General features: G+C 41.4%; 1 protein-coding gene across 3 annotated transcripts; it reads left to right on the forward strand.

The window, feature by feature from the left end:
* The first annotated feature begins 1,415 nt into the window (after positions 1-1,415).
* On the forward strand, positions 1,416-13,920 carry LOC116036935 (solute carrier family 22 member 4-like). 3 transcript variants are annotated; one of them, XM_031280634.2, is made up of 11 exons: positions 1,416-2,046; positions 4,498-4,707; positions 7,047-7,150; positions 7,492-7,646; positions 8,084-8,255; positions 9,187-9,313; positions 9,766-9,866; positions 10,222-10,436; positions 12,395-12,577; positions 13,325-13,460; positions 13,805-13,920. In XM_031280634.2, the coding sequence occupies exons 1-11, from the start codon at positions 1,837-1,839 to the stop codon at positions 13,905-13,907; spliced, it is 1,716 nt and encodes a 571-aa protein (XP_031136494.1). In that variant the 5' UTR covers positions 1,416-1,836; the 3' UTR covers positions 13,908-13,920. The 3 variants fall into 3 exon arrangements, with proteins under 3 accessions (XP_031136494.1, XP_031136660.1, XP_031136580.1); XM_031280720.1 differs by having other exon boundaries at positions 1,418-2,046; positions 4,501-4,707; XM_031280800.1 differs by lacking the exon at positions 4,498-4,707 and having other exon boundaries at positions 1,417-2,046.
* The last annotated feature ends 497 nt before the right edge of the window (positions 13,921-14,417 follow it).

The raw sequence follows: 14,417 nt of genomic DNA on the forward strand, positions 1-14,417 counted from the left end.
ATGCTGGCAACAAACCAGATTACTGTGAAAAGTCAATTTAGGGCAGGACATCGAGGAATATGTTAGTGATGTTAATTAGGGTATTTCCCTGAGATATAGGTTTAGACAGTACAATTGGCTATCAAAGCAAAGAAGTTAATTAATTGAGTGGGTTTTAAAAGTATAATATGCAGTGCTTTTCTCGTTAGAATGCAAATGTATGGAAATAAGTTTAATTTATTTCTCTGACCTACAGCACCACCTCTCTCTCTATCACCCGAGCCACTGGTTTGCAGCCTGCAGTTCAGTGTGTCTTTTTTCCCCTGTATTTTTTTAAAATGAGTCAGGAAGCTGACAGCAATGCCTAACTTTACTTTTAATTGATATCAAAGAAAGACTAAATGTTCTCCCCGCGTCTTAAAATGTTTATAAATCAATACTATAGCGCTTCCTTGTTTACTGCTGCAACTGAATAATGAATAAAGAGTAGGAGAAAAGAGCTTCTGTCTCCACAAATTCTGTTGCGTATTTGATGGTTTTTTATTTGTGTTTTAGGACGTAACCTCTGTGAAACGATCATAAAATATGCTTTATCTCTCTCTCTCTCTCTCTCTCTCTCTTCCCTTGCCCAAGCTTGCAGCACTGCAGAGAGCCTACTGTACAATGACAGCTACAATAAGCTACATAGCACTAGTTCTGTGTACAGCTAGACTGGAGTATGCAACAATGTTAGCTGTTCTATAATGTGTAAACTACCATGCCAATTTCCAGCTCTCAGGTTGTGTGTTTATATACAGTCTATGGTTGTGACACAGGCCGTATCTGACTTGTCGTGACCAGGCTTCAACTCTTGTTGACTGGCTTGGTTTAAATTGCCAAACGAAGGGTTGAACACAGGTCAGATAACCCAGTCCCACACTGGTCATTGGTGTGAAAGAGGTCTCTCTCTCTCTCTCAGTGGCTCTGAGCCATGAAAGAAGGGATCAACTGTGAACACTGTGTGTTTACAAACAGTAAGCTGATACTCATTGCACTCATTACATATTCTACCTTCACTCCATAAATAGACAAACATTAAATTTAAAGTATGAAAGAATATGTCATCTATGAAATTATGCACAAAACATCTAAAAACATTTTATAGCCTCAACCTTATTTAATCAAACTTTCTCTTCCTAGCTGTTTCTTCATTTAGTCCCAATAATCTTAATGTTTACCTTTTAAAAGGGACACAATGTTTCTCCCCAGTGGGGAGACAGAAAGAGAGTGCAGGGTGGGGAGTCTCCAGCCTGCTCTCACCCTCTCTGTCTATTTCTGATATGAAGTGTAGATGTTCCCAACATGAGGAGTTGCAACAAGTAGTTGCACAATAAGCCCAGACTTTTGAGAGGAGGAGGAGAGGGGGAGGATGAGGAGAGGTGGAGTTTTTGTGTCTTGTCTGGGATAAGTGTGAAGCCTCAGAGAGATCCAGAGAGAAGCTGACAACTGCTGCAACAGGAGTATTAACAGTATTTGTATTCAGAGAGAAACAATTTCCACTTATTGTAGTACTTATATGTGGGAGATTTGTTGTTGTTGTACTTGTAGTAACAGAGAGTACTTGTACTTATTTCCGTGGTATTGCGTATATATTGGTAGCTTTTGAACTTATTGTAATAATATTATTTTGTCAGAGTGATATTTCTTCATGTAGTTTTAAAAGTATTTGTAGTTTTAAGATAGATCTGTGTGCATTGATTGTTAGTTACTTCAGTGGACATAATAGCACTTAATGAATGAACTGAGGAAAGTATAGACTGCAGGTGTAAAGTAAAAATCGGAGTCGTACAGAATAGAGTATAAGTAGAGTCCAGTAAAATGCAAGACTATGAGGAGTCAGTGTCGTTCCTGGGGACCTGGGGCCCATTTCAGAAGAGAACCTTCTTCCTGCTCTGTCTCACCACCATCCCAAGTGGATACAACCTCCTGGCCGTCATCTTCCTGCTGGCAACGCCCCCCCACCAATGCTACATCCCCGACAATAGCAACCTAAGCCAGGACTGGATCCAGACCAGCATCCCAGTACAGGTCAGAAGCAGTCAGAATGGGTTTCGAGCCTGTTCAAAACTGAATGACTAGTGAATGAAGTAATTAATACATTCAGACTTGTATTTCATCATCACCCTTTAATCAAATGCAATCAAAATATATTTCTCTAACACTGAAGCTTTAAATTGACTTTGAAAGCCTCTAAAATAAGTTATTTGTACATATCATGCATCATTTGTATGTGTTACAAATCTTTGTTTTATGATGTGACAATGTTATGGTTACGGTTTAGGCACAAACTAGCCTGGTTGACACCAGACCCTTCTCAGTTGTAACTGAGAGTGGGTCTGGGAAAGGTTCATTGACAGTTCATTTCCAAAGGGGCTTCACCAACGGACGCCGCTCAAATGCCTCTGGGCGCATTGGATAGTCCAACCAATCAGACCAACGATCCGGGTGACGCTGCTCTTCGGTAGCCGTCATGTTGAATGTAAACAAAAAGCTGCTCGCTGCTCGCCGTCGCGTAAAGCCCGCCTCAACGGTTGTGATTGGTGCCTCAATTTCGGGGACATTGAAAATGGGTTTGAATGGCTCTTCGCCAGACTGACTTGCAGAGCAAATCTCAAATTTGCCTGAAGTTTGTCAGGGTTTACCCAGGCTAGGCACAAACAGGACTTGGTTCAGTTTAGAAAAATATCTTTGTTTCGGTTTTAATTACAATCGCCTTAACCCTAACCCTTCTTAACTAAGAGTTAGGGTTAGGTAAACCTAACTTAAAGTTAGGGGACCTTCATTGTCATGTTTAATAAAACAACGGAAGAGAATCGCTCCCCAAAATTCAATTAACTCTGAATTTCCCCTCAGCGCTACGAAGTGTTTTAGCTTCTTATTGTTTTGGTTGTCGGGCCCATAACCTTACAGTTTAAGTTTACACTCTAGTATTACAGCAGTCCGACCTCACCAAGAAAACGACCATATGGGTCGATTAAGCAAGCAGCTCATAACGACCAACTATTACGTTTCTTGTTAGCCAGCGATCTCTTGTGGAGTAATTATCGTGGGAGTAAATGAGGAAATGAGCTGACAAAGTATAAGAGCGCCAAGTTCTGCGTAAAGGGCCTATCAGACCATAAGCAGCACGGGAACTACTGCACTCTGAAAACCATTGTTTCCCATCACTTGCAGGCCACGTCCGCATTTCGTGTGCTCTCCTCGATGCAGCAGCAGCGCAAACCGTGTTTGGTTTGAAAGGCCTATAAGTTGGGGTTGTGGATGAGTCAAACTTACACAGGACTTTCACTCAGGATACCTGGGTTTATGTCCCATGTGAAACCAAAAGTCAGTTGTCATTTTGAAATTAACCGAGTTTCCCCATTTTAAGCAAATCCCTGATGTAGTATTTTTGTGCCTAAACTTGATTAGTTCTGTTTCACAACGTTTATTATGTGTTTAAAACTGCGGCCTTTACATTAAATAGAACCATCACATAATTTGGTCACAAGATTAAACCATCACCGTCTTGCAGTAAATAGAGCAGTCGTATGTTTTGTTTTGGGAGTTTTTGGAAATCTACTTATAATGTTGTTTATGTATGAGGGTGTGTTGTATTACAGCGTTGCTGTTTTTTTGTAGCAGGCTGCTGTTTTCAGCTATAAACTCACTGTACACTACCTGCTCAGCACCAAACAGCAGATAGACACAGTTAGCAACTACTCTGTTTTATAAGTCTTTTATTCAATTTTCTTACTTTTACCATGATTGCTTGGTATGGTTTGAACATCAGGGACAAAAAACACCTAAGCCATGTTGTGAAGGTGGCTGGTAAGGTGATAGGTATCCCACAGACCCTCTTGACAGCTATCTTTGACCTGCAAGTACTCTGCAAGGCCAGGTCTATATTTGACTGCACAAAACACCCCCTTCACTTTGAGTCAGAGTACCCCGGTTCAAGAGCAATAGGAGTAAAAACTCTTTTGTTTCCTGTGCAATAACTCAGCCTACTTTGTGCATTTACTTTAGATTTTTTAGAGATTGCTGCTGTAGTATTGTGTATAATTGTTTGCTGTATACTGTATGTACAGGAAACATTTTTGTACTTTTCGTTTTTGTTTATTTGTTCTTTTTTAGCTTATTCTCCTGACTGCAAATGAGGTTTCTCATCTGGGATAATAAAGAACTGAGTATTTAGCAGCTAAAGTACGAGATATTTTATCTCAGGAGATGGTGGAGACCAAAAACAGAGCTTAAAGAGAGTGCATATTGAACTTAAGATGCACAATTTTTCTTTTCAATGAAAATAAAATTAAAATAAAAGACTTGTTAGGCTGGCCCTGTCTCCCCTGAAGTTTGCAGCTGCAGTTGAACATTGACTCTGAGCTTTGGATCCAGGAAGTGACCTTTATGCAGGTCAGAACTGAGGTGGTCTGCTCAGGTGCACCTCTTGTTGTTGCAACAAGTTGGAAATAATGAGGATGTTGTTTTCCTGGTCAGCAGGTGGCCGGGCAGCTTGAGAGAAGCAGTTGTAGCCGGTACGAGATGGACCTGGTGCAGAACCTGTCTGCACTGGGAACCAGACCCAACCTGGACCTGATCCACAACCTGTCAGGTCCAGAGTTCCTTCTCTCTAGCCTGAAGCAGGAGGGCTGTAAAGATGGATGGACCTACAGTACTGAGCACTACGAGTCTACTGTAGTCACTGAGGTACTGAGCTATTGCTGCATCTGTTGTTACTATGGAATTTACTACTGCAAGTACAAAAACACTACATTTTACTTTTACTGTTCCCATTAGTGACCCCCCACCTTCCTCCATCTACTGTTGGTTACTGTTTAGACTCCAGATTGTTATATAAGAATCCGGTCTGGTCAAAACCGCTTCTGCCTGTAAAACACTGATGCGTCATGACCTCTCTTAGCGGCTACCAATCATTGACTTACCTTGATAAAACTGGAAATGACTGGATGGTGTCTTCTGCATGTGTCATATATCTGTGTGGAGTAATGCCACAACTTCTAGGCTACTGTACAACAGCTACAGTGGCTAAATTTACGTTTATTGTTAATGAATCTGTATTGAACTTTTAGTCAGATTATTTTTATGTGCAACTACAAAGAAAAACAGCTGTATATTAATTTCTATTGTGCTATTCTAATCTGTTTTCCATTTACATAGTGCAAACTACTTCTGACAGGGTTTTGACCTTTTGAGTTCACTGAGGAAAAGTGATCAAATTAAATATACTTTAAGTTTCCAAAGCTTTTCAAAGTTACATCTTTTGGTGTACGTTTTGTCTCATTTCTTGTTTGTACAAAATAGTAAAGTGCATCAAAATCATACATTAACTGCCAACAGTGTACTCTGCAGATAACTATACAATATATAGTTTATTGATTTTATGTTTGTAGAAGTATTGCTGTTATTATTCCTTGTTTGTTTGGGTTTTGCAAGTTTGACACAAAATACATAAGCGCACTAATAAAGGCCTTTTTATGGTTGTGTGTCGAATTGATGGCGGACCCCCGCAGACCCCTCTGTGTCTACGCCGGACCCTACGCTGTAGCCTGACATGCACCTCTCGAAAAATGTAACTACACGTCGCTCAGCCGTGGCTTGGTAGCGTTTAATTTCCCCTGACTCATTTCCCGGTTCTCCTTCTCCATAAACAACATGAAATCAAGGAGAGGGTTGACTTTTCCTGCTACAGATTCAGAAAACACAGGGGAGACACTTTGTTTCTCTAACTATGACTCTAGAGTCGGTACTTGCTCCAAAGCTAATCGCCGTCACTCTCTCACTTCTCCCTCGCTCTATCACCCACTCCCCACACACACACACACACACACACACGCACACACACACACACACACACACACACACATGCCGGCTCGACGCACACACCAGCGCACAAGTATAAAAATCAGGCCACTTACGTAGGCTATGGTGAAAGCTCTGCGTGGAGCCTGCGCAGAACCATAAAAAGGCCTAAGACTGTGTGAGGTAGAGTTTAAGATTAAAAGCACAGAATTGAAAGGCAGATTGGGCATCACCAAGTACAGGTCATTGCTGTAGTGCACTGGCAATGCAAGACTTACTACAGGGCAACTGGTAAACAGGTAGCCAAGAAAACCAGGAGGGCTCAAATACCATGGCAACTTGGCAATATAGATAATGAGGCATAGGCAGTGAAAGCAACACAATCAAATCCCTCACCATAAAGTGATTTATGTCCATGTACTGCTGTGAGGCAACTCTGTAAAGTTCATCTCAGCTTGGTGCCATCTGTGAGGCTGAGGCATATGTTGGGTGGGCAACTAAACCTTTGGCAAAGGGAGGTAGAAAAGCTCAGGAGGATGGCCCAGAGGAGAAGACAAAGCCAGGCCATAGACAAGGCAACATCACAGCCCCAAAACTGAGGGGGTTGATGGAGGTTGATGCTGGAGGACCAAGCAGACAGGAGATGGATTATGCTGGACTGTGCTCAAATCTGCAGGACATTTAAGAACCATTTCTAAAGAAATGGACACTGAAGGACCAGAATCTAAAGAACCTTGATGCTGGAGGACTGTGCTTGGAGCATATGGACTAGAGAGAACCTGACTCGATGACTGTCTCTAAGAAAATGGATACTGAAGGACCAAAATCTGAGCTGAATCTCAACACTGGAAGACTAGGCTCAAAGTAGTTGGATGCTAGAGGACTGTGCTCAGAGGAAGAACCAGTGGGTTCAAGCAGGAAATAGGGGTTCAAAAGCTTGTGCAGAAGACTGAAAGGTACAGAGACTCAGGACATACATACTCAGGATGAACCATTACAGGAACAGCAACTCAAGCACAGATAGATCAGGTCAAAAGGCTCTGTTCCCAGACATACGTGACTGCTGGTGACCAGGGGGACTGGCGTTTTTCCAGTTCATGCTTTTAATGTCTGTTTGTTGTGTTATTCCTGGTTGCATTCCCATGTTTGCTTTATAGTCTGCAGTATTATTCCAGTTAATATGTTAATGTCTGCTGCAGAATTCCCAAATGTTCCTTGTCTTCCAGTTTAACCTGGTGTGCAGGGACCAATGGAAACAGCCTCTGACCTCTGTCGTCTACTTCCTGGGAGGACTGTTCGGATGCTTCATCTCTGGACAGATCTCTGACCGGTACTTTTCAGTTTCATTTGAAACTGCTTCCCTTTTTATTGCTGCTCTCAGCTGCTAGTTAGCAGAGGTAAAGTTAGTTAGCTGTGAGCTAACCAAGCATTGACCCAAAGAGATGAAGGTCTTCTACAATTTATGGAAAAAGAAAATGTACAATAATTTGGATCGCTGACAGTCCTAAAATGTAGAGACCTACACCATGTACATAGCCTGCAAATTAAAAAACATGAAGCTTTCACGGTTTGCTTTAAACTTGGATGACCATCACACTTCCAACAATATCTTACTACTTCAGTCTCTCTTCTTTGACAATAATATCTAAATCTGTTGTATTTGTATTTCAGATTTGGCAGGAAGCCTGCACTGTTCGGTGCCATCACCGCGCTGAGCATCTTCAGCAGTGCTTTGGCCTTCGCTCCGTCCTGGCCCGTCTTCACCATGCTCTTCTTTTTGCTGGGCCTGGGTCAGATCACCAGCTACATAGTTGCATTTGTTCTGGGTATGGCTTTTTCAATTTATTCTGTGACTGCTGGCTTTTATCCTCCTATCCACTGGTTGCATGCTCCAGTGTTGTTGTGTTGTTGACCCTGCCCAAACTGATAAGGACACATTTGAAATTTTTTGAAAAGTCTTGAAAGTCTTCTTCTGTCTGTTTTGGCTTTGTATACATACAAAGCCAGTGCTTTAAACCCCGAAAATGAATCTTCACAACAAATATGAAAACACCAGTATTGTTTTGTATTGTTGAGAGAGAAGTTTTCATAAATGCCGATGAATGATTGTCATCTTGCTAAACTTTCACTAAGATGGCTGATATATTTCTACTTACAGCGTCATCATTATTTTATCCTTGTGCACTGACAACAGAAACAACTAAAAGGTCTATTAGAGAAGTTAGCATCATTCGCTGACACTTTTCAAACGTTTCCTCCACAGGTTCAGAGATCCTGATCGGTTCGACTAGAGTTCTCTTCTCCAACCTGTGTTTGCCTTGGGTCTACGTGTTTGGTATGATGGTGCTGCCTGTCACTGCTTACCTGGTTAGGAGTTGGAGACACCTAACACTGACCATGGCTGTGCCAGGCCTGGCCTGTATCCCCCTCTGGTGGTAAGATGACCTCAGAACACTACAATCACACTCAACACACTCAAGATATATCTGGATATTTTGTACTAATTGATTAATTAGTTTGCAGGTGATATTTTTATATGACATAAAGGACAAGATGACATATGTCAGGGTCCAGTTAATGAATTTGTCCAACTTGTCCAACTGGTAACCTGATTTTGTACTACATTATATACTACATATACTACATACTATTTTGATGTACTACAAACAAAAGACTTTGTTCAGACAGACAAAAAACTAAACCCTTGCTTTCATTTAAATGGAATTACTTGTTGAGGGTGGTCTTCACAAAATAAACACAGGGTCATTCAGCAAAAAAAGTTTAACCTGGCTCAATTCTTGCCAAAATGCAATGCCATCCAGATCAAATACATGCAAGTGCACATTCCTGGTAGATTACTGTGTTACATGAACACTGTATATCTACTGTCTACCTTACAATAAAATATTAGTTGATGTGATAACGTTCCACAGTTCTAAACACCTGTCTCTGGGTATTATAAACCGCCTTCCGACTATAACTCAAACTGGCCTTTCCTGCCCACACAGCCACTTGGGAACACCCCACTCATGGAACGCCCTACTGCATGTTATGTTTAAAGTGCAAATAAGCACCCTGTTTAAGCTTGAACACGCCCCGTGCACATATTCTGAAAATAATTTTAAACCAAAGCCCGAAGCACAAGGTTAGTGTCTTGTATTTTTTGAGCGTGGAATACATTTTTTCATAAATGTTCGCCACGCTTGTCTGATAATTTCCGACCTAGGTGGACAGACTCCTTAAGTTATTCCCACCATAGCTTGATGAATGAGAAAGAGTCTGTATATAACACAGATGGATGAACCAGGGTGATCTAGAGTCCTTCCCCAATTTAAACCAAACCATTTTCAACTGTGTGTCCACCAGGCTGATCCCAGAGTCTCCTCGCTGGTTGGTGTCTCGTGGCCGTTTTCAGGAAGCAGAACTCCTGCTGAGGTCAGCGGCTCTGGAGAACAGAGTGGAAGCTCCACATGTCATCTTCCTCTCAGCCAACGTAAGAGCCTCAAACCTCAGCCTTGTTTCACACACTAAAGCAGGGGTCTTCAACATTTTTTAAGCCAAGGACCCCTTAACTGAAAGAGAGACGGAGCAGGGACACCCTAATTGTATAAAATTAACCTGGGCCTACAATAACCTGTAGGGCAGCCTACAGCCTTCATAGATACCTTTTTTGCATACAATACTAAGCTATTCAAATATTAATTGATTTGAAATGATTTCATAAGTCATTTTTTTATGTTAAACATACATGTGGCACATTGAATCCTTTTAATTAACGGTGGATGGCCTTAGTGACTACCTTATCAAATTCATCAGATTTACATTTGCTAATAATATGTTGGATTTATGTTAGGCCAATTTGGTGCCCACCCTGCAGTAACTCTGAGGGACCCCTAGGGGCTAAAGCATGGTGTACATTGTACTGCAGTTTCTGTCTCTCCACAGGTTGAAAAAGCAACAAGCGAGAAGGCAGAGTCCCCAAATTTCCTGGACCTGCTGAGGACAGCAAACATTCGACAGATTACATTTATTCTTTGGCTCATGTGGTGAGTTAAAACACATGTTTATTGCAAGAATTTCCCCTGAATTTCAGGAACTTTGCTGGTTGGTCCATCCATTCAGAGGAAGAAGATACATATTTCAAGATACATTTCATCAAAGTTGTTCATTTCCATCAAATTTACTGTGTTGTCCGCAGAGGATGATTACTAATAATTTTGGGGACCCTCTAGCACCACCATCAGGACAAATCTTCCATTCTTACCGCAATAATATCAGCATCTAATTCATCACATTCCTGCTCTCCAGAGGATGAACCCTTTAGTTTACATTTACATTACATTTTAGCTCATAGTGTTGCTGTAGTCTTAATGGGAGCTAACATTTAATTCTTGTTTGCAGGTTTTCTTTGAGTGTAAGCTACTTTGGACTGTCATTCAACATGTCTGGTCTCTATGGCAACCCTTTCCTGAACTACTTCCTGGTGACGGCTGTTGAGCTCCCAGCGTACGCTGCCAGTTGGCTGGCGGCACGCAGTCTTCCTCGCCGCCTGTCGTATATCAGCTTCACCCTGCTGGGGGCGCTAGCTCTGCTCCTCATCCAAATCACTCTGTACAGTGAGTAAGACTAGCACAAGCCAGCTGCACTACTCCACTGCTTTCTTTCTTTGTGAATTATATTCATGTTTTTGAATAAAATCTAAACAATTAACCATTTTCTACTAAATCTATTGTTCACTAAGCCACATTCCCTTTAGTTACCGTTGCTACGCCTGTCAGGGATTCTCATTCTTATGCACCGCATATGCAGTTTGCAACAATAATGGATGCAGATTTATCATCGGAATTCCTACAAATTTTTTAAACAATGGATTCTTGATTTCAGACAGAGGTAGACAAAAGCAGCTTCTCATTTCTAGCCAGTGGTCGTCGATTCTGCTGGCTGAAACGATTATTGTTGCAAGTAGTTTTCATCAGCTGTAGTTAGCTAGTGTTGGGTAATTAGCTAACGCTAACTTAGAGTCAATTTGATTTTTTATTTATCGCGAACACTTAAAGGTCCCATTACATGGTGCTCTTTGGATGCTTTTATATAGACCTTAGTGGTCCCCTAATACTGTATCTGAAGTCTGTTTCCCAAAATTTCCCCCTTGGTGCAGAATTACAGCCACTAGAGCCAGTCCCACAATGAGCTTTCCTTAGTATGTGCCATTTCTGTGTCTGTAGCTATTGAGGAGGAGAAAGAGGGGCAAGGTAGAGAGTGGGGGTGTGGCCTTGACCAACTGCCACTTTGCTTGTTTGAAAGCCATGATGCCTCTTTCTCATGGGTGGGCCAAATTCTCTGAAAGCAGAGAAAGGGGAGGTAACCTTGCTCCTTATGACCTCATAAGGAGGAAGATTCCAGATCGGCCCATCTGAGCTTTCATTTTCTCAAAGGCAGAGCAGGATACCCAGGGCTCGGTTTACACCTATCGCCATTTCTAGCCACTGGGGGACCATAGGCAGGCTGGGGGAACTCATATTAATGTTAAAAAACCTCATAAAGTGAAAATGTCATGCCATGGGACCTTTAAGTATGTTTTAAAAGAAGAAAAACAATACCAGATAAATACACAAACACAAATTATGTCTACATTCAGTGTTGTTACTCACCAACACGCATTCTCCTTGAGGTCTGACAAAGCGGTGAATGCATTTCCCTCCTCAAAAAACATTTGCATTTGCGTATTCTTTTATGTATTTTAATTCAGCTTTGCTTGCATGCAAGTTTATCAAATTTTAGTCTTACTTTTCCCTGCCTTTGCTGGTGCATTGCTGCATATACTGGCATGTTAACACCACCTGTAGATCAGTGCAATAGTGTGAAAACATTGTCAGGAATGTGGATCGCGTCGGGGATCCACTCATAAAAAAAAAAAAAAATGCTCTACTAATTTTCAAAAACTGCACAGGGAACCTTTAAATGTGCATTTGAAGGCTGCATTCATAATATTATGCTAACAGACTGAGGCTAGAGTCTCCTAAAGTATCCTCACTGGCTGATAATCCATGAAGAAGACATGGAAGAAAGGAGCAGCATTGTTCTTGAATTGCAGAGTATTGCCAGTAAGCACTAGTATTACAGTATTATAAATAAAAGTGTAAGTGATCTGCAGTCCAACAAGATAATGGCGTTTGTATACTGCTCTTCAGCTTTGGAACTAATATTAGCTTCCTGCTGTAAATTATGTGCTTGGCGGCCATGCGTGCTAACGATTGCAGTTCATGTTAGAGCAGATAAACACAGAGTTTAGTCTATTCCTTACAATTTTGCTGGGTTGGTTTTGGAACAAAACAAGACGTCACCTCCTAACTCTTTATATACAAAATATCTCTCTTATTGCAGCAACATGCATTCAACACATATCAAGAAATACAAAGCTTGACATGCCTGCCAGGCTTAGTTATGGTATGATTGCGTGATCGCTACTTGGGGAGGGGGTTTAGTGAGCTGTCAATTGCTTCATAGTGGTTCAGTGCTTCAGAAATGGTTTCTTTTCCCCATCGTTAATTTACAGCCCTCCTCCTCCCTGCAGGTTATCCAACTCTCACCCTGACCCTGGTGCTGCTCGGTAAATTTGGCCTTCTGGCTGGTGCCGGGGTGTTGTACATGTTCACTGGTGAGCTGTCTCCCACAGTCATCAGGAACACAGCAATGTCCTCTTGTGCCATGTTCTCCAGAGTGGGGTCCTCTGTTTCCCCGTACCTGCTGCAGCTGGGTGAGACCTTTCACTTCAAACATTAAACTGTGGAGTATTTGTACTGCAATAACTTATTACAACTAAATAATTGTTGTAGTAGTGGTACCATCAATACCAGCTGAAGTAGTAGCTGTGAGGCTGCTATTGTGATACATTTAGTCTGGGCTTTTAAAATGTCAGTTCACCCAAATGACAAAAAAACAAACTCTTCTCAGGTGCCCTCAGTTAAATCTTTAGTGCGTAACTTTTTTATAATAAAAAACGTCTGTTACATTCAAGCCATTGCCAAATGAGTTGACACAAAGCTAATTAAGACTATCGGCTCCACAAAGCACACTCTGCATTTCTCAGCATGGCTGTGTTTAGAAATTGGTGTTGTCCGGCAACTTTGGCGCACAGAAACTTGAGTAAAGATAATTACCTCTTCTAAAGAGTCCATCAGGTTTTTTTTAATCCTCTGTTTCTACATAGCAACTGTATGGAAGAGGGGGTGGGGGTGAAGCGTGATCACGGAAGGCTTGTATCATGTGGATGCACCGACAGAATTGTTGTCATTACTTAGAATTCCTCATGGGGAGACATAAACTACGCACTATAGCTTTAAATCTGACGATACAGCTATAGTTTAAGTATATTTTTGGTTTGATCTAGTGGGGTTTCAAGACATTTATCCAATTTTTTGGGAATTTGGATGAATGTAATGCTTATAAGGGTATGTGTCGGACAAAGTATGAACTCACTGATCTGCTCTGGTTTTGTCTCCAGCTGTGTTCAATGACTTCCTGCCGTGGATCGTTGTAGGTTCTCTGTCTGTACTCAGTGTTTTGGTCTGCGTCTTCCTGCCAGAGACCTTCAAACAGCCGCTGCCTGACACCATCCAGCAGATGGCGCTAACACAGCGGTCAGTCTGCACATTTGAGTGGTGATGCGGTCGTTTAGCATAGGAAAAGTCTACAAATCTGAGAATGGATCTTTGAAATGAAATGAACAAAACTATTCTCATACACATCTACACAACAAGATATCAGAATAATCATAAACAGTTTAATTTCCAAGTAGGTTTGCACATACAAGGAATTTGGCATGGTGATTTAGTGCATAACAATAAGCACAGTGCATGAACGAATGAAACACAGTAGGGCTAAGTTTTAAATGGATGCTTTGACACAAGAACAACAATGTAAAATGAAATGTCATTGTGTATGTGCCACCTGAATAATGAAGCTCTCCTCATCTGGCTTCCAGGTTCAGGTGGCCATGGGCCTCCATGCCTCTTTCAGAGGATGATGGGAAATCAGCTAAAGACCAGACTACTACGCCTGAGATCATCTGCACAACTCACCTATAAGACTCACAAAAAATGAAAGAAAAAAAAACAACGGACGGCACTAAAACTGCCAAAACCAACAAAACAAGGTTATATTTTAGGAATAAAATTTTAGATCTGTGAACCCTGGGAGTGAGGCATTTATTGACACTTTATGAATAGTAAAAACAGTTTATTGTCTTTACATACAGTAGAGACAGAGTGCACCACTGAGATGGAAAAGGACACTATTGCAAAGCTTTGCTGAAAATAAGGAATCACATCAATTAAAGCTACATTGTGTAAGATTTTTTCCCATCTAGCGGTGAAATTGTATATGACAACCAACTGAATATTACTTTCTAGCCCCTCCCATTCCGAGCGCCTACGGTGGCCGAACCCGAAATTAGCTCTTAGTATCTCCATCGTTTACACGCAGCTATTCTAGCCACTCTAATATTAACTTTGGTCTTGTTGCTTTGCCTGTTGCGTTGTAATTTTAATTCTCTTTTTCACTTCCCTGGCGAGTAATCTCTCCCTGGCATTCGTCAC

Source organism: Sander lucioperca, chromosome 8, assembly GCF_008315115.2.
Source record: "Sander lucioperca isolate FBNREF2018 chromosome 8, SLUC_FBN_1.2, whole genome shotgun sequence".
NCBI classification, from domain to species: domain Eukaryota; kingdom Metazoa; phylum Chordata; class Actinopteri; order Perciformes; family Percidae; genus Sander; species Sander lucioperca.